The following is a 19,628-nucleotide window of genomic DNA, read 5'->3' on the forward strand; positions in this document are numbered from 1 at the left end:
TTATTATACTTTGTTAAAATTGTACATTTTTAGAATGTTTTTATCTGAGTAAATTTAATGTATGGAAAATAAAGAGTAAAACTGAATCCTTTTTTATTTTATTTTTTTTAATTTAAAGGGGCTTCATCTGTGTGGGGGCTCCTCCAGCTTGGCAGTGACCAGAGATTTTTTTTTTTTTCCTCTTTTAATTCCTTTTATTACTTTTGCTGTCTCTCCACCCACAGACATCTGCTGGTGAATCCCAGATCTACTGCCGTGCTTGCCATCGCTCTCCTCTCCTTGACTCGGCCCCGGCTGAGCCGAGGAAGCCGAGCTGCTCTGAAAGGCTTTGCGCTTGCTCTCCGCTCCCAAGGGCGGCCGCGGCCCGACTCCAGCTGCCTGCCCGAGCCTGTACCCCATCCCACAGCAGAGGGGGTGGGGAGAGGATGAGGAGGGAAGCGTTGCGCCCCGTTCCGCAGGGAGGCAGCAGCCGAGCCTCTGGGCTCTGCTCTGCCACCTCAGCCTGCCCCTCGCACAGGCTGTACTGCAGAGGGAGGGCAGGCTGGGGTAAGCAAAGGGCATCACCAGCCTGCTGCATCCTTCATCCTCCTGCGGCCAGTTGTTGCGGACGAGCGGAGTCCTGCTCGCGAGAGCATCGGGATTCTGAAGCCGTGAGGGAGAGAGTCGAGCAGCAGGGGGAAGACAAGGGGGACGTGGAAACCCACGCCCCAATCCGTACCCGTCTGCAGAGCAGAACTGCTCTACAGGGTGATCACAGGGGAGATTCCTCCTCACAGAGGGCAGCAGCTCCCTCGGTGCTGGTCACGACTGGTCATGGTCCGCAGGACCCAGTTCAGCACCTTGTGTGACCTGATGCAGGTGGAAGAGCTTCTGTGCTTCTCCCTACAGAGATGCTGTTTAAGAAAACCGTCTAGAAATAACCACACAAGCCATAATTAAGTTGGGATGTAATCCATCCATACCAGCACTGTATTAATTTTAAAAAAGCAACATTTGTACAGGAATATCAGTCAATCACGTTGTAATTACAAGTATGGTTGTCAATTATGAGTTAAACAATTCCTTACACAAACAAAACTAAACATAGAACAAGCTGCACTTAAAAGTTTACGTTGGAGTAAAAACACAAAGAACAATAAAAAATCTGAAGTAAGCATTGTGAACGAGATGCATGCAAAGAGGTGTAAATAGGTACAAATTGTACACCTTATTGAGCTAGAGTGCCAAGATGCAGTAGTATTGCTTCTTTTTCCCCCCATGATAGTAAGTTAGCTTCCAGTAACAGATGTAGTTAGTTCACAGACACATAATATACAAGAGTAATCTCATCCTGCTACGCTTCACTTGACAACGACTCTAGAGGAAAAACACACGTCCTACGAGATACCTTTCCTCTGCACAGGCTGCCTCCCTGCTCAGGACAGTAGTAAGTAACACCAAGATCTTCCAAACCCCGTGCACGTGGCAGGAGACTTCAGCGATGGAAAAAAAAAAAATAATAATTTGTTCGTCAACTCTTGACAGCAACTCCTGGGCGTGAGATGCTTCTAAGAGCGGTTCTCCCTGACCCCCCCTCGGTGGTAACATGCAAAACGAGTGACAGACTGGGTAGGCAGTGTGGGTTGGTAATTCCAGTGGCGTGTCCGAGTCCAGCATTCGGCACGGAGGCGAGTATACAACAAAGCCGTTCGCCCGCTCGCTTCGGAGGGCTCGAACGCACCCGCCCTGCCGAGCAGCCGGAGAGGGCGAGCGGCGCTCCGGGGACCGCGAGCCATGTGGGCACTGCTCGTGTCTCTGCCCGCTCTGCGGCCGGCAGCACGCGTCCCGCCAGCCCCCTGTGCCGCGGCGGGGCCCTCCACCGCCTTCTCCCAGCAAACTGCCGGGCGGGGAACAGCCAAACCTCCGGGCTAGGGAGGGGGGTGACCTTTCGGAAGCGAGCTCGTATGAACAACGGTGTTTCACTGAACACGCAGGGATTGGGAATTCACAACAGACTGGAGTTTTATTTCAATGTTACCTGTCCAGGTGTGTATTTTACAATTAAACACGTCCTAAAACTACAATAAAGCTGTGATGTTTGGTATGAGTATTTCAGAAACCGGCACCATGCCTAAGTTTGCGGTGCCACAAAAACCAGAGACAAAAAGAGCTGTCCTCCCCCAGCTCACCCCAAGCACTTGCCTTAACTCACTGCAGCACTGACACGAGTCTGATCGAGCTGCAAAAGACAAAGCTCCGCTTTGGAACATTAAAACACATTTGCTCTCATGAGAGACCTTCCCATTTTTAAAAAAAGGGAAAAAAAAGAAAAGCTTTAAGGAATCATAGGGAGATTTTCCAGAAAACTGTCACAGGAAACACTTTAGCTCCTCCCTCGTGCCTGTTTGCTTGTTAGAAGTCAATCGAGTGTCCCTTTATTCACAATTGTCACATGCACAATTGGGTTCCATTCGTAAGGTCCAGAAATGTAAATGTGCCTGTGTGGAATATTACAGCAGGTTTCAAAGCCGGAAGTGCTCGTCTGTACTGTTTAATAGTCACAAACAAGGCAAGGTAAGATGAGACACCTGCTAAAGCAAGACTATGCTAAGGTACTGAGAGCGTAGGTGACATCCGTTTCTTTCCCTGGGGTGTGTGTGGGGAAGAGTGGGGGTGATGGCCAAGGGTAAACCAAAATCCTAGGCTAGAAGCCGCTTGCGTGTCTTAGACAGAAGATTGCACTCCGAAAGTCTCCTGAGAGGCGTACACCATGTACAGGAACCCGTCCTCGTCCTTCTCGCTCTCGTACACCTCGGATATGGGTGTGGAGACGCTCACCATGCTGTGTCCGTTCACCAGGAGGAAGAACGCCTGGTTGGAGTTCAGCTGCAGGCGTCGCCTGTTGGGGGGAGGCAGGGGGAGCGGACAGGGGAAGGAGTTTGACAGTGATGACCATGCATTTCCACTCACATTAACACAGGCTTTAGGACAGATGGCAAAACAAAGTCCTCCACCACTGACAGCAGCAAGATGTCCCCACCCAGAGCAGCCCTGCCACTGCAGAAGGCGTTTGCTTCCCACCTCAACGTCGTGCCAAATCCATCTACTAAGCCCAGCCAGACAGGTCCCCCCACAGAAGCCCCTACTTCCCTACGCTCCAGAAGGGCGTTAAACTGCAACGAAACGGAAGCGGTACTCCTTGCCAAGGCGGTCCCTGTACAGCCAGCCAACACCAAGGCCTGCGGGACCTTCGCTCCGCAGCACCTCGCTGGAAATACAAACCCCGGCTGACCTCGAGCAGCCTGTGTGAAGGCAGGGAGGGAGGACGGGCTGAGCTTTCATGCGCAGGCCCCGGACCTTTTAAACTCACTTTGTCACCAGCTCTGTAACAGCCTGCGTTTAACCTTTGGAGCACCTTGCTCCCTCTTCCCCTCCCTCCCGGGAGAAGCATCATGGGAAGGGCAGAGAGTGCCAGGCTTTACAGACAGCGTGGCACAGTAAACATCCAGCTCTGGCGTTCCCCTTGGATCGTTCATTTTAGTTGGGGGGAAATAGATATTCCTGCTAAACTGCCCCCTGGAAAGCAGGTTTGCAGACAGGAGCTCTCTTACTACTTCATAAAGCAAGCAAGCAAGAGGAGCTCGGATATGTTGAGGTGCAACCAAAGAAAGAAGGAAAGAACAACAGATAGAAGAGCTTCCCGCCGCTTCCGCTCGCTGCTGAGGGGCAGCAGCAGCTGGAAACCAGGATTTATTTAGCCTCCCAGGCAAAGGCCTGGAAAGGGACCCTTCCAAAACCAAGCTCAAATCACTCCAGAGACAGCAGGCTGAGAGACGGCAGCAGCTCTCCAAGGGCTGGGAAGGACAGGCTTTGCTATGCACAAGAGGAACTGGCTGAGGACCAAGTCCAGCTGGTACCAAGTCATCTATTAACAATAAAGCCAAAGAAAAAATGTGGCAAAAATCCTTTAGCTTGCCATTAAAACTTTTTGCCCAGGGCCTTTAACGTTCATGAGAAATTCTGGAAGACTTGAACAATCTGGTTCCTGCTTCCAAAACCCTATCTTACTTTCTTACACATGTAAGAGCTGGGATTTGCTTGCGACAGTTTTTGTACAAGCCTTGGAAGCAGGGAATTGTTTGGACATGCTGGACAACTCTCAGTTTTTACAGCTTGTGGCCTCCACAAATCAGCTCCCTGCTCCACCGTGACCAACCAAAAGCAAACTCTGGTTTGCTGCTAACTTTCAAGTTTACTGCTTGAGAACTCTTACTAATCAAAAACTCCTTCTAAGCCAGGAGAAATGCACCTCTAGCAGAATTTCTGACCACAGTTTTAAACCACATAACTTCCACTCTGTGGCTATTTCCCCTTTGCCTTTCCTTGTAAACAAAGCTCAAGCACCAGAGCAGAGCAGCGCTCACGCCACAGCCTGTGCAAACAGCTGGGACAAAAACACACCGGTCTGAACGTGTGTTTTTTCAGGCCTCAACGTCAACATTGAGGGAAACCTCATTTCACGATCAAAGGATGCCAACATCAACCCTAAGCAACGGCTCAGAGCTCTGGCTATGAGCCCAAACTCCCCCTGCAGTGGGTGGGTAGAGGCAGGCACTCCGGAGAGGGACTCCCAGGCAGAACACCAAGAAGGCAACCCCTAAAATAGCCATGCGGGAAGCACTGGAGCCCTGGGCCAGAAGCACCCATGTTAGACAGGGATTCACGGCCCCAGACTTCCTCCTACACCTCTGGGAACCGGTTACTTCTGAAAGCAGACTAACAGCTCTGCTCTTTTCAGAGGCTGGAGGTTTTTTTGGGCAAAGCCAAAGGAAAAGCACCATCTCACGAAGCTGTCTTATGATAAGACCAAGCGCTCGTTAGATGAATTTTCCATTTAAAGAGCTCCCAAATACATACACCAGGTGGGGAATTAACCAAGAATCATAGTCTTAGGCTGATACAGCCTAAAATCACTGAAATCACAGCGTACTACCTGATAATTTTGATTAGCTCGCTCATGTTCACGTGATCTGGCACCAGGAACTTGGTCTTATCCAAAACTGGAAGCTGCTTCTCTCCCTTGTACCTTTCAATGATCACCTAAGAAGAAACACAAAAAGACAGGAGCAGAAGATGTGAAAGGCAAGAAGCGGTGTCCGTGCCCTCATCTCCCCCTTCCAATTTTAACACAGCAAAATACAAGCATTTACGGTAAACTCCATTTCTCTTCATTTGTGAAGGCAGTTATCTCAAATCTGAAGAGGAACAATTGCAATTACCTTCACGTGCTCCTCTTGTTCTGTTTGCAAGAGTAACTGCATGAAGTAGCAAACAGGGATTTAACAGCACATGTCCACAGCTTCAGTGCAATTTTACAAGAGCTCATTCGCTGGAATCATTTAATCTAGCACTGAATTACCCAGCAACAAGGAAACCAAAGAAAAGATAAAGCACACCTCCCTCTAACGCATTACAGTGGCTGACTCGGGGCTTGAGCTGCTAAGGAAATCTGCAAATTCAAGCAGTTTTCCCTAGAATTTGTCCAGTTTCAGGCCATCTCTTTCTAACAACTACACCTCCAGATTAGTATGCTGTTCCATTCACCTTCCATGGCTACTCTAACGCATGAGAGAAAGCTACTTCTGAAGGGGTATAAAGCCTCAAAGGAGAGAATTTCCTCCTCCTTAATCTCAAGACAGCATGCTTAGGAACCAGTAATTCCGTCAAGATTGTTATGTTCCTTAATTCACAAGGAAATTGCAGATTTGCCAGTTTAAGTAGCACCCTGCCCAGCAACTGTATATAGTTCCTGCTTTTAAGAAATGATCTCAGAATTCGTGCGCTCCCTTTCCACAGCCATGTGGCTTTTGTTGTTTTTAAATCAACGGTAGCTACGTGACACCATTTACTTGGATCATTTCCATGCTCACGGGGTCTGGTTATGTTGATATTCCAAAGTTGCACAGGTGAAGAGATATTGAGCCAATTTAATTATATCAGAGAAAGACTTCCTTACACCAGTTTAAATAAATGCTGGCTCATTCTGGAAAAAAAACAATACCATTTTTAAAAAGGTAGACCATAACCAATAGATAGTATTTCCAACAGCAAAATGAAAGATGTCGACAGTACAGGAGGAATTTACCATCTAGCATGACATTGCCATCTTATCTCATCCAGAACCGCTAATGATGATAACAAGGCAGTGACTCAAGCTAGGACATGGACACGCAACTACAGCAAGCCTCCAGGGACCCCAGCAGGCCTCTGCCATAGTTGGGAGTTTGCATCACTGCATCTTCAGCAAGTTGCTTGTGTACCTCTGAATTTTTGCTAGCAATATGTCTGTGGCTGGCTTAAAATGAGAGCTTTGCTATAAATCAATGGCTTTCAATCTGTGGTCAAAAGAGCTTGGGGACTATGGCTAAGTGATCCGTGAAAAGTGGGTAAAAAAGCAATCTTCTGTGAGGAAACAGGTTTGTTAGGAAAGAGCCTTTTGGGAAAACTGCACATTCCAGGAAAGTCAGAAAATCTCTGCTATAAATTATTACTTGTTCCCATGCCCAACAGCAGAGTAAAACAGCAGCAGAAGCTTCGAGATGAAGTAGTTAAATGCTAAAGCTGAAAACCTTTCGGTTTCTATTTGACTCTGAGGCAACAATTGCTTCTGTTGAACAAACTTGCACCAGTTTGTTTACAGAAGAATTTCCACACACAAGGATCATCAGCTCTCATCACTGAGAACCAAAGGCTGAGGCATCCAATTAAGTTCTGTCTTCTGCCCCTCAAGATCCCCTAAGGTCTTCCCTGTTCCACCAAATGGCCATAAGGACAGTTGCATTTATTGCTTTCTGCAGTGACTGCCGTCACACAAAGCCCACCAGTTGTGAAGAACTCATCAGCAATAGAAGACAATCCATGCCCTTTGGTTCCTAGGATGCTTTGCTTTGCATTTGTAACCTTGAGGATGCCATAAAGAAAAGAAAATAAAAATTCAGGCAGCAATCGAAGCTGACCAGCTAAAGAAGAGTGATAAGGTGAGGGCTGATCTGCTCTTTGGAGGTGAGGTGGAGGGGTTTGACAGCCAAGCACCATTTCTGGAGACCTCAAGCACATGCCCATCTCCCAGAAGGCAAGCATTGCTGTCTTTCTCAGCACAGATTGGTGACAAAAGCGGTAACTGTCTCTACGTTACCATGTATTCTTCTTGGTTAGCCTCTGCAGATTCTTCTTTTATTGAAGAAAAAGAAAAGAGCTGAACACTCAGGAGAATCTCAAGAGTTCATCCAGGGTGTGGTTTTCTTTAATGTTACAACAAGCAACTGCAATACACAGGAAACCCTGCTTCCTTCAGTCCCCAGCTAGCGCCTTGCTCTATCATGCTGACTGCCAGTTACTAGTTTGAGAAAGTTTCTGAAATCCAGGCTTAACAACCCTGAATGGCCAAATTTTCATTTGGTGGTCTCACCAGGACAGCTTTTTTACAGGTTTCTAACTACTAACAAGAACATGACACTGGAAATCAAAGTGAAAAAAGAAAAGAATCAGACTTACTGGTATTTTAGTTGGATGCTGATCTCGAATCAGTCGTACATCTTCCACTCTTTGCTCTGCAAGAGATTAAAAAAAGTCTGTTCAAACATCCACACTTAATGCTGTTATTACCTTCAGTTCTTCACCACTGAAGAGAGGGACTGCATGTTAATAAAAGCCGCAAATTCAGGCAGAGCAGTTTTCGAATGGGACAGCACTGTCACAAGCCAAACCTCTCCTCTGACAGCTGATACTTTGCTTTTTCCCCCCAGGTGACAAGTACTGCACTTACACTGCTTCGGACTCCTAGAAAGTGTTAAAGGAGACAGCTTCCTCCCCACACACACCTCAATTTCTGCCCACTAAATCAGACGTTTAACCTCTTAAATTTATGGCATCGAATTACACCACCCAAGTTAATGACTAAATATCCTGTACTATTTTTGCCAGATCCCAGAAGAGGAAATTGTCAACAATTGAGACCTAGAACTAGCCAAAGCCTGGCAGCATCAGCTTACGCCGTGTGCTCTAGCGTTACTGAATTACAGTTTTCTATTTTGATTATGCCGCACCCATTGTCGCAGAAGCTGTCGGTAAATTCTTGAGTACCTAGACATTTCACCGCTCTCCGTGCCAGTTTTCAGGATAAAGTTCACCTCTCCTCAGACACAAATATTAATAGCACAGATATTATAAACCAGGCTAAAGTACATGGCAAAGTAAACAGGCGCTGTTGCTTTTAGAGGAAGTTGCATCTGTTTATACCCTGCCTGCTTTCAGATTCAGTGAGCTGGATTTTAACCTCTCCAGTTCTTTTCAGCGGGCGGGAGCTTTCCAGGCCATTTCCATCTTATAAACACCTCTCAGAGAGAAGATTTAGTGTTGCATCACAGCTTTAACAGACATCTACCGAGGGAGAAGTGCTGCTCATGGGAGAGGAAGAGCTTACATCAGCACCCATCACCAACTCGTTGCTGGTATGCTAACACACAGGACACACTACCTGTCCCATCACTCAGCAATGACATCACTCAGCTCTCCATTAGTCCATATTAAGTGGCTGTGCATTAAATACGTCCATGCGCCTTTTTATGAGCCCGGTAAGGAAATGCAACTCACGTGAATCACAGTTTAAAGCTGAAGGTGAATCAAGCAGAACTAAGGCAAGGAGCATGCAAAGCCTTCACCTGACTGTGAGACTGAGAACCTGAAAGCCATCCTGCTTCATGTCCCACAGCCTGAGCCACCTCTTGCAGACCAGCATTAACGCTTCAAGAGCAGAGATTATTAGCCAATTAAAATACTTTTTAAGATTAACCAGAAACACAGGAGATAGGGGGAGTGAATAAGACCAACCATCAACCTAGCAAGCACAGACAGATTTGACTAACTTTTCAACTGAAACAGGTTTGTTCACAGCAACGTTATTCAGCAGAACTCCCTGGAGTAGGAGGAACATAAACCGGAAAAATCATTGAGATTATTGTATACGGCGTGTTCAAAATCAGGCTTCTGTCAGCCACAGATAAACACTGTTCTCTGACGACATTAGTTGCAGTGGCAACTGCTTGGCTGCCGTCCTAGCTGAACTTAATACCTGCCACAGAGGCTGCTGACAGGCGATGGGGTCAACAACAGTTTTGGAAGACTCCAAGAAAAGGGGCAGCTTAAATATAGGCTCTGCTAAATCAAAATTCTCTCCGCTTCAACGTGGAGAACAGCTTACATTTAACAGAACAGCAAAGGCAAGGGTGGGCATACCAGAAAGCTCTAAGAAGCTTGACTTCAACCCAAAGGCAGAAGGAAAAGAAAATCTGGATCGCTATCTTCCACCAACTCCATTTTATGTATGGGATTTTATAGTTCACACAGAAATAGGTTATGCTGCCAGTTCTTGTTACCCTCAGAGCGTTTCAGCCTACCTCACTGACACACATGAACAGAGACTGAGCTCTTTGATCGCTCTGGTCCCATCCCAAGCACAGAAAGAAGTGCTGGCACCGCTCTATCAAGGCTGCTCCTTCTAGAAAGAGACTAATCTCATTTCTCCAGCCATCATTACACAGCTCTTTTTGATGCCTTGCTAGTTTTCAACAACCGAAGGGAGACGGGAGGCATCCATCCCAGCCCACGCCAAGCACCAAGCTGCAAGGGGAGCTTAACGCTCCCGTCGGGAGAGCAGTATGTCGGGAGGGAAGGGAGGCCCAGCTCCTGGCACACAACACACAGTGATGTTTCCAGGCTCCTGGGAATTTTGCAGTCGATAATGGATGCTGCGGAGAGGCGATCTCCCCCCGCCAAGCCCCCCTCCCAAGGCAGCGCCCGGCACAGCGCTGCCACCCACCCCAGCGCCTCGCTCCCCCCGCCCAGAACAAGACCGCTGGCCCCAACGCCCGGCCCACAGCCGACAGCTGGCCCACTGGGCCGGGCCGGGCCCCGCGGCCGCGCAGGGGAGCGCGGCCAGCCCGGGGTTGTGCCAGGCCCAGCCCCGAGCAGCGGCGGCTCCCCTCCGGCCCCAGCAGCCGACCGGGCAGGGGCGGCCGGGCCCGCTCCGGCCGCGGGCCCCGCGATCAGCGGGAGCCGGCCCAGGCCTGGGCTGCCCGGGGATCTCGGCGGCGCCTAACGAGATGTGCCCCCTCCCCGCATCGCCGCCCCCCCCCGCCGCCGGCCTGCCCCACCGGCCGCCCCCGCAGCCCGCCGGCCGAGCGACGAGGCCCCGAGGGGGGCCGGGGCAGCCGGCGGGCCCTGTCAGCGACCCTGCCCCGCCGCGTCCCTTCCCGGGGCGCTCACCGAAGGTGCGGCGCTGCTTGAAGGTCTTCTCCGAGGGCATGGCGGCGGCGGCTCGGCCTCAGGCCCAGCGGCTGCTCTGCGCGGCGGCGGCGGACAACTCCGAGTGCCGGCGCCCGCCCCCCGCCGCCGCCACCGGCGGCTCCGCCGTCAGCTGACGCCGCGCGTCACGGCGGGGCGGGCACGGCCGCGCCGGCGCCGACATGTTGAGTGTGGCGGGGAGGGCCGCCCGCCCGCCGCCTCCCCCCGCCGCCCGCCGCCTCCCCCCGCCGCCCGCCGCGCCTCGGTTGCCTCCGCGCCCTGCCGCGTTCCTCCCCGGCGCCGTGCGGCCCTGGCCGCCTGGGAGCGCGGTGGCAGTGTGCCCTCTCAGCGACACGCAGCCGTGGCCGCCTTGGGGCACCCTGAGGTGCCCCCCTCTCGGCGACACATAGCCATGGCTGCCTCAGAGTGCCCTGCCATGTGCCACCTTGGCGACACACAGCCTCAACAGTGTACTCTCTCCACGAAAGACAGCCATAGCTTTCTCAGCTGTGTGCTCCCTCAGACACAGCCAGGGCCGCCTCAGCAGTGTGCCCCCTCAGCGAGACACAGCCATGGCTTTCTCAGCAGTGTGCTCCCTCAGTGAGCCACGGCCATGGCCACCTCAGCTGTGTGCTCCCTCAGACACGGCCATGGCCACCTCAGCTGTGTGCTCCCTCAGCAAGACATGGCCATGGCCGCCTCAGCAGTGTGCCCCCTCAGCGAGACACAGCCATGGCTTTCTCAGCAGTGTGCCCCCTCAGCAAGACACGGCCATGGCTTTCTCAGCAGTGTGCCCCCTCAGCAAGACACGGCCATGGCTTTCTCAGCTGTGTGCTCCCTCAGTGACATGCAGCCATGGCCGCCTCAGCAGTGTGCCCCCTCAGCGAGACACAGCCATGGCTTTCTCAGCAGTGTGCTCCCTCAGTGAGACACGGCCATGGCCACCTCAGCTGTGTGCTCCCTCAGACACAGCCATGGCCGCCTCAGCAGTGTGCTCCCTCAGACACGGCCATGGCCACCTCAGCAGTGTGCTCCCTCAGTGAGACACGGCCATGGCCACCTCAGCAGTGTGCTCCCTCAGACACGGCCATGGCCGCCTCAGCAGTGTGCCCCCTCAGCGAGACACAGCCATGGCTTTCTCAGCAGTGTGCCCCCTCAGCAAGACACGGCCATGGCCACCTCAGCAGTGTGCTCCCTCAGACACGGCCATGGCCGCCTCAGCAGTGTGCCCCCTCAGCGAGACACAGCCATGGCTTTCTCAGCAGTGTGCCCCCTCAGCAAGACACGGCCATGGCTTTCTCAGCTGTGTGCTCCCTCAGTGACATGCAGCCATGGCCGCCTCAGCAGTGTGCCCCCTCAGCGAGACACAGCCATGGCTTTCTCAGCAGTGTGCTCCCTCAGTGAGACACGGCCATGGCCACCTCAGCTGTGTGCCCCCTCAGACACAGCCATGGCTTTCTCAGCAGTGTGCTCCCTCAGTGAGACACGGCCATGGCCACCTCAGCTGTGTGCTCCCTCAGACACAGCCATGGCTTTCTCAGCAGTGTGCTCCCTCAGTGAGACACGGCCATGGCCACCTCAGCAGTGTGCTCCCTCAGACACGGCCATGGCCGCCTCAGCTGTGTGCTCCCTCAGACACGGCCATGGCCACCTCAGCAGTGTGCTCCCTCAGACACGGCCATGGCCGCCTCAGCTGTGTGCTCCCTCAGACACAGCCATGGCCGCCTCAGAGCACCCTGCCAGTGTACCACCTCAGCAATGCACAGCTATGGCTGCCTCAGAGTGCCCTGTCGTGTTCTACTTCAGCAACACACAGCCATGGCCACCTTGGGGCACCCTGACAGGCCTCTCTCTCAGTGACACACAGCCATGGCCACCTCGGAGTGTCCCACCATGTCCTCTCTCAACAATATGTACTCTTAAGCTACTTTGCCTCCATGCAGAGGTGCAAGTTCAGCAATTTGCCTTCAGTTTGCCTTCAGCATACGTAGGCACGAGTATGAGGCAGCTGTGGTAAAGTTTGCGTTCAGGGAACAAAGTGGTCGGAGCGGGTGTCGCAGTTCCCTGCAAAGCCCACCACCCGGCCTCGTGCGGTTTGTCAGGAATCGAGGAGATCGCCAGCAATCTCAGCCGCGAGCCACGTTCGCCTGCGTTCACCCTGCAGATACTGCGTCGCAATTGGAAATGCCCAACTGTTTCTTCCCCTAGCAGCTTTCTGACACAAGCTGTTGGCTGTAGACTTTCAGCTGCCTGCCTTTCTCTTCCTCTCACATATGTTCCCGGCACCGTGTTTTGAAATATAAGAATGATTTTGCAGCAATAGGGCTACACAATTTCGCTGTACAATCCAACTTGTGTGGCTGAAGGGATGGGGAGCTGCAGCCATCAGTGTCCTTAGGAGTACAGGGAGAAGGGCCGTTTCCTAACCAGCTTAGAGCTTATCAGGGGTTTTTGCATTTTTTTGGCCTGGAACGATGCATTTGAAGTTAGAGCCATGCTGTGTTCACACGCTGGAATGAGGGTTCGTTGCCTAATTCTGTGATTCAGGGTCATACAGTTCCGGTGGCTGTATAATTATAAGGTGACACCATTAAAGATGTGACTAACCAAGGAGAGAAAAACAGCCCTAGGGTCTATGAGTGCTCTATCCATCACATCACTGTCCAGGGACAGCAGGTGAGACATAGTGGATGATCATCGGAAGGCTGATACACCTGAAACTTAAACTAGCAAGCCCAGATTTCTGTTCCAACAGAATTCTTTCTTATTTAAATGACTGTCTTTTAAAAAAAAATAAAAAATTCTGGGCTGAAAAAATTCTGCCACGCTCTCAGAATTGGCTGTGAGGGGCTGCCGTGTGGCTGTGGGCAGGACAAGCCCCGGTGAACCAGGTAGTGTTGGTTTTGGGGTGGACAGTGAGTCCTGGTGGCAGGGCTGACAATACCGAGCGCTGCGCGTCATGCGGTTTTCATCCACACTACCAACTGTTAGCGGGGCTGCAGCTCAGGCTGAAAGCATCCATATGGTGCTTAGGAAGAGCCACAATCAGAGTATCTGCTGACAGGCAGGGCTATCACATGTTCCACTCATAAATAATCAGCAGAGACTGTGAGAAGGAAAACTTAGATCCACACCAAGACTCACTTGACCTTTCCCTCCTCATCTCATCCTTCGCCTATGTCTGCATGTCGACAGCACAGACAGTTGGTGAGTCTGGATTTAGGAGAGGTGTTAGGCGCAGTTGGAATGACAGCATGGACATAGCCTTTGGTACCAGCTCTGCCTAAGCACAGTTCTCCATCCCTAGTGAGAAAATGCTGCTTTTGAAAATGCTTTTCCTTCAAACTTGGTGACTATGCCGGAAAGGAGCCCTTTAAAAATCTAGCCCGCAGAGCATTTTTATTCTAGTCTTGGAACACTTTACAAAGCATTTAGTCTGAAGAAGAGAAGACTTAACTGAAAGGAGACATTGTATTGTCTTCAAATATGCAAAAGGTTGCTGCAGAGCAGGAGGGTATTAGTTCTCTGCGTGCAGTGAGTCTAGGACAAGAAATAATGAGCTTACATCTTGGAAAAGGCGATAGAAATTAGACATTGGGTTAAGGGTAAGAATAGCTGAGCACCAGAACGAATTGCCTAGGAAAGCAGTGGAATAGTCACCATCGGATATTTTTATTTAACAAGAAGTCAGTAAAAAATCTGTTCTGAAGAGTTTAGGCAGAATTGTTCTTATCTCAGGGAGAAGGATGGGGTAAATAATCTCTTACAATACCTGTCAGCCCTAGTTTTTCATGAAGCAAGAGAGATGTGATTTGCCCAAGCTTACAAAGCAGGTTAGAGCACAAGCTGGGTTCGCATTCCAGCTCAGATCCTCATGTCTGCAGCCGACAGAGCTGGCTATACTAAATCTGAAGTCTGAAGTGAAAACAAAGCCAGGTTTTCCCAACCATCGTATCTTCCACAAGGTTGGTTTTCGGTGGCATGGGGTTTTTTTGTTAAAAAGCCAGTATGAATGGCGGCCCCAAACCCTAGCTGATATTTGCAGCATTTCCCTGGGGAAAAACTCCCACTTTTCCTATTTTTTTCTGTATGAGCTGCTTCACAACAAAGTGAGTGTATCTCACAATCAGAATTCTAAACCATCCCCTCATTTCCCTGGTACAACAGTACTGGAAAGGCTTTTTACAGTGAACAGACAAAGCTATTCCTCTGCAGTGCTACACCCATGCTGGAAGACAGCACTTTAGTGTCTAGGGCTATTAGCTCAGCAGCTGTCAGCAGGATTAAATTCGCCAGAAACATGGAGAGAAAACCCCCATAAAAGAAAAGGAAAAACACTGTGCTGAAAGTAACTTGCATTTCAATCTGAATCAAAATACCTTCCCTCAGTTATTTTCTCATGAATTGTTCTTATTGATCTAGCTCAGCTAAAGATCAATGTGGGCCTTCATTTTTTTAACGCAGTGTGTGCAGCCATTACCCAGCCACTCTTGGAGATTTTCAGACAGGATCAGATTGTACTGAATTGTTTGCAATGCCTTAAAATAACTCTTCTGAGAAGTTTTAATATCAAATTTGTCTTAAGATGGTGACTACCCTATGAACAAATTCCCAAACTTCAAATTTCTCTGCAGAAGTTCTGAGTTAGGAGAACTCTAGCAAGAATGACAAAATATCTCTGTTTGTGGGGAATGTAAAAGTGTAATTTGAGAAAACTGAAAGTAAAGAAACCACTCTCAGAACATTTTCCCTGTGTGGGTTTTCTCTGAGGTCTAACAACAGATGAGCCTGTCCCTCAGTGGGAACGCTAGCACTGTCTCTCTCCTCTTTCTGGCCGCCTATTTCACAAGACTTTTGGAATATAACACTTTTGAGATTATTAGACAGATGTTTTTTTGGATGGCAAATCCAAACTTACAGACACGTATGCAATTCCATCACAAAAACATAGTTTTCTTACAATGTTTGCCTAAAACCTCATTGCACTCCCCGTGCAAGAAGTATTGCCCAAGACATCATTGCCGTGTACCATAACCCTGACATCAGTTACTGCCATTACTGCTGTTCCAGCAAACATTTCTTGGCTTCAGGATCAGGTTTTAAATGGGAACCACTGGTTTCACAAGGAGACACAGTAAATCAGTTGGTATAAGCAGCAATAACTTATGTTTATGTACTACCTTTCACTCAAAAAGTTCCATAACCTCTTGGCAAGCAGTAATGACAGTGTGAGTGCAGGAGGCATAGCAGGGAAAAAACAGAGAATAATACAGCATGCAACAAAGTCTTCCGCTGATTTTTAGTACTCCCGGGATTTAAGCAATTGCACGCATATTCAATTATTAACCGAGTACTGCGTAGCCTGTGGCTTCAGTAAACACCCACCTTATTTACATCGTGAGAAACTGAGGCATGTGGAGGTTCAGTGTGTCTGTGATTGCACAACCATTGCTCAGCAGCCGAGCCAGTAATAGCATCTCAAACACCTGACTGCCTGTCCCATGATCTGTCCTGGGCAGGATAATGCTTCTGTGAACTAGAGCTGCCAGAGGTGTTGGGCACAATGAAATTGTTTCAGGCTGGACCGTGGCCAAAGCTGAACAACAACTGCTGCTAGCAGAAGTGCTATAAAGCCTTCTGTGACCCTAAGCTGATCATTAGATCAACTAATAACTCATTGCAAGGACAGTATGCTGAAGAAAGACCGTACCCTCTCTCATCAAGGGAGGGCACCGAGCTCAGCTCTAAAGCAGAAGGATGCAAAATGCTTCCTGAGTCATCAGCAACATTTTCTGCAGTGTTCTGGATTTTTCCTGAAGAGCCCTGTCTGTCCTCTGATCAGTTTATCCTGCAAAATCTGGTGAGATCAGTGTCCAGACAGAAAGGAAGAAGGTGGAAAATACTAAAATCAGGATGAGAAGAGCTATTTTCGCAGCTTAGAATAGCAAGGAAAGGGTATCTGAGATGAAAATAGGAGATCACAAAACCCAAAGCAAAATTCTTTGGTCTTTTTATTGAAATATTCTCTCTTCAAGTGTCCTGCCTCCAAAGATGCTTATTACAAAGCAGAAATCACACTGCAGGCTTATGCCAAAAAAACGTGCTGCAGATACTTTGTGTGGCAAACAGGGCTTGCAAAAAGGGTTTGTTCATCTGTCTTGGCCTGCCTTGCCATACTTTTCTGTCCCTCTTGCCAAATGAAAAATAAATAATTCTCTCCTAGCTGTTCAGGTTATAGTTGGCTGGATATGCCATCAGCTGGCTCATCCCTGCTCAGAGGATGGGAAGGCGTAAACACTTCCAGGATTACAGAAAATGAGGACACTAACTTTGGGACCAGTCCAAAGCCCTTTAGAGTAAGTGGGAAGACTAATTGACTATAGCGAGAGCTGCATCAGCTACTTAATTGCTGAAGGGAAATGAAACAATAAAATTTCCCCTTTTGGTGCATCCTTTTCCAAGAGCCCTGTGGTAATGGCTGCAAGCTGCCTGTCTGAAACAGCAGGACTGGAAAGTGCTGGACTATTACTCTGGTAATATTTACAAAGAAAGGTTCTCAGACTCTTCGTAGTGCTAGAGAGGATGGGAGATGGTGATAACACACTTTTACCAGCTTGCCTATTGTCACAAACAAAGCTGGTAGATTCAGATAATGGATTCAGCAACATAGAGGAGAAAGTGCTGATTTTATAGTCTGGCCACAGGGTGGTAAACACTGACGTTATAAGTTATATTCAGTTACAAGCACCCTGTTCAACACCAGCTCTCTGCCTTCTGGGCGCCAAGGACCTTTGCTGTGCCCAGACTCTGCTTGTAACTATTGTGTGATGCTCCGCAAGAACAGCACTGGAAACTTTTTCTGCCTGGGCCTTGAAACTTGGAGTGGAGACAATGATTGTTTCTCCTCTCTAATATGATGAAAAGCTGGGATTCCTCCACTCTGCTCCACAGGAAGGGGAAATTGGTCACGTTGAGCACTGAGAGCCCACAGGGCTTGTCACGTTGCATCTGGCTTTGCTCTCTGCCGGGTGACATCAGTGCATCGTGGAGGTGGGCACTACCTTTCAGCCAGACAGACTTTTCCCCTTCTAAATCTGGAAGACGTGGGCATGGGGTGATGGAGCACTGTGGGAACTGGCATGGATTTATGATGGGCTGTCCTGCCTTCTGCTGGGTTGGATTGGAAAGGGGGTCAGCGGGGCAGGGGGAAAGTCTGATCACTGAGGGATGGGGCAGGATGCGGTGGCTCAGCATCCGTGGAGCCAAGACTGTGGGTTAAGGTGATAGGGGTCAGATGGGTGAGGGGAAGGCAGAGAAGGTGGTAGGGTGATTAGGCACCGTAGGAGCATTCAGAGGAAAAGGAGAAAGTCCAGATAAAAATAGAAAATGCAAAAGAGAGATAAGCATGTGTGTGCTGTAGACTGCTGAGTTTCAGCTCGAGGCAATGTCACCAAGGACATCTTTTGTTTCATTCACACGAAAATCCTTGCCATCAGTACTTCTCCTGTCTTCTCCATGAATCCATCAGTCCCTAAACAAACAGATATGACAGGGCCTTCTACAGCTGTGTCAGAAACCTTGAGGACCAGCTCAGCATCATGTAACGTGGGGGGGAAAACCATGTGATTCAGTACAGGTGGAAAATGGTTACAGACATATTTCCAAACAGTCGGATGTTCGGTCGAGGTGACTTGTCCATGTGCAGGGTTTTAAATGCTTGGAGCAGCTTTTCTTAATTTAACCAGAATTGTGGGCACTAAACTTGTCCGTCACTGAAGCCCCAAAGGATTAGCACATTGTTAAAAATGACATCCTCATTCTGGACGTGGGTAGTGTTGGAAGGAGGAATGCAGTGGTTCAGGCTGTAAAAAGTCATGCATTTACTCATCCTGTGGTTGCAGCAATTTTGTTCCTACCACAAACCTTGCAGCCTGGACTCATCATCTGGCCATCCCATACACATAGCCACCCAGACCTTCGGGAATCAGGGCATTGTCCCCCTGACGACCAGAGCTGCCCACTAAACCCTTGGCAAAATCCTTGGGCTGTCCAAGGCGACCCAAACACCTCTTTTTGTCTGGTGGGACTGATGTCCAAAGGTTGTTCCTCCTTCATCTTCTGCCAGTGGCTCGCTTTGCAGGCAAAAAGCTTCCCTGCAGTGATTCTTGCTGGCAAGGTTTGGAGACTTTCTGCATCAATTAAACGTCTGCTTTCCTGCCTTCTTCCAATTTAGGTATTTGTCGCTTGATTGTCATGGTGATTGCTGCCTTGAGCCCCTCACTGAGCATGAAGCCTGTCGATTAGGATTCAGGGCAGCACTTGTGCTGGCATCGCAGGGGACCCTCTTCTGCTGAGCGCTTCACTGAATGCAGAGAGTTCATTTTGCTGCGGAAATCCCAGTCGAACAGCGACTCTTCACAGCGCGCAAACCAGGTTGGCTTTGATTTTTGTAATTACGTGGAAACAACTTGATTTCCTTGCGAGCATGTTGTCAGTGCGGTCCTCACAGCCTGTTCCTGGCCAGAGGATCTGGATGTGGGTGTTCAGGAACCCCGAAGGACTCTTTCAGGAAGGCAACTGTTTTGCAGAACATGGGGAAAAGAAGCCCTTAACAAAAAACCCCAAGGTCTCTCTGTGGAACAACATGGGAAAGAGGAGCCATTTACAAAAAATGTCAGTTCTGTCTTGCTTCTAGAAAAGCATGGGAAAAGAATGAATTTGGGGGGGGGGGGAGGAAGAGAGAGAACGCCAAGAGGTCTCTCCTGCAGAAAAGGAGCCATTTGCGAGGCAGCGAGGTTTCTCAGGCAGCATCCCAAAGCACAGCTGCGCCAGGGGGAAGGCCAGGGACGCAGAGGCAGGTAGAAGGGGGGCGCGCGGGCGTTTCCATTTGAGGAGCCTCGTTAGCGCAGTAGGTAGCGCGTCAGTCTCATAATCTGAAGGTCGTGAGTTCGATCCTCACACGGGGCAGGTGTGGTTTCCTCGTATTTTTGATCCCGTGGAGCTTTCCAAGGGACAGCAATATAGTTTTATTTTTTTTTAATCGAATTGCAGCAGGGGGTGCGACCGAGGCGGCGGGACCGAGCCCCGCGGGCCTGGCAGCGGGCTGCAGCGCGGGCCGTTACTGGGCACAGCCACCACTCAGCGGCGCCCCGCCAGGCTCTTGGTCCTCCCGGGCGCTAGGGGGCGATCCTGCCGACCGCTCTAGCCGGGGAGGGAGGGGGGCAAGCTCCATGGTCAGCGGGAGGCGTGGCGAGGCGATGGTGGCGGCGCTGATTGGTGGCGCCGGGCATGAGGCGGGCCGCCGGTGC

The 19,628-nt window shown here is 50.0% G+C and overlaps 1 protein-coding gene and 1 non-coding gene across 2 annotated transcripts; one reads left to right on the forward strand and one right to left on the reverse strand.

Moving 5' to 3' along the window:
- Positions 1-935: 935 nt before the first annotated feature.
- On the reverse strand, positions 936-10,443 carry MAP1LC3B (microtubule associated protein 1 light chain 3 beta). Its single transcript, XM_037408724.1, has 4 exons — positions 10,303-10,443; positions 7,534-7,589; positions 4,973-5,079; positions 936-2,878 (listed from the first exon to the last, which is right to left on the reverse strand). The coding sequence occupies exons 1-4, from the start codon at positions 10,340-10,342 to the stop codon at positions 2,704-2,706; spliced, it is 378 nt and encodes a 125-aa protein (XP_037264621.1). The 5' UTR covers positions 10,343-10,443; the 3' UTR covers positions 936-2,703.
- Positions 10,444-19,214: 8,771 nt separating this feature from the next.
- On the forward strand, positions 19,215-19,287 carry TRNAM-CAU. Its single transcript has one exon. It is a non-coding gene; the product is annotated as a tRNA-Met (tRNA).
- Positions 19,288-19,628: the final 341 nt, after the last annotated feature.

The sequence above is a fragment of the Falco rusticolus genome, chromosome 15 (assembly GCF_015220075.1).
Source record: "Falco rusticolus isolate bFalRus1 chromosome 15, bFalRus1.pri, whole genome shotgun sequence".
In the NCBI taxonomy this organism is placed as follows: Eukaryota; Metazoa; Chordata; class Aves; order Falconiformes; family Falconidae; genus Falco; species Falco rusticolus.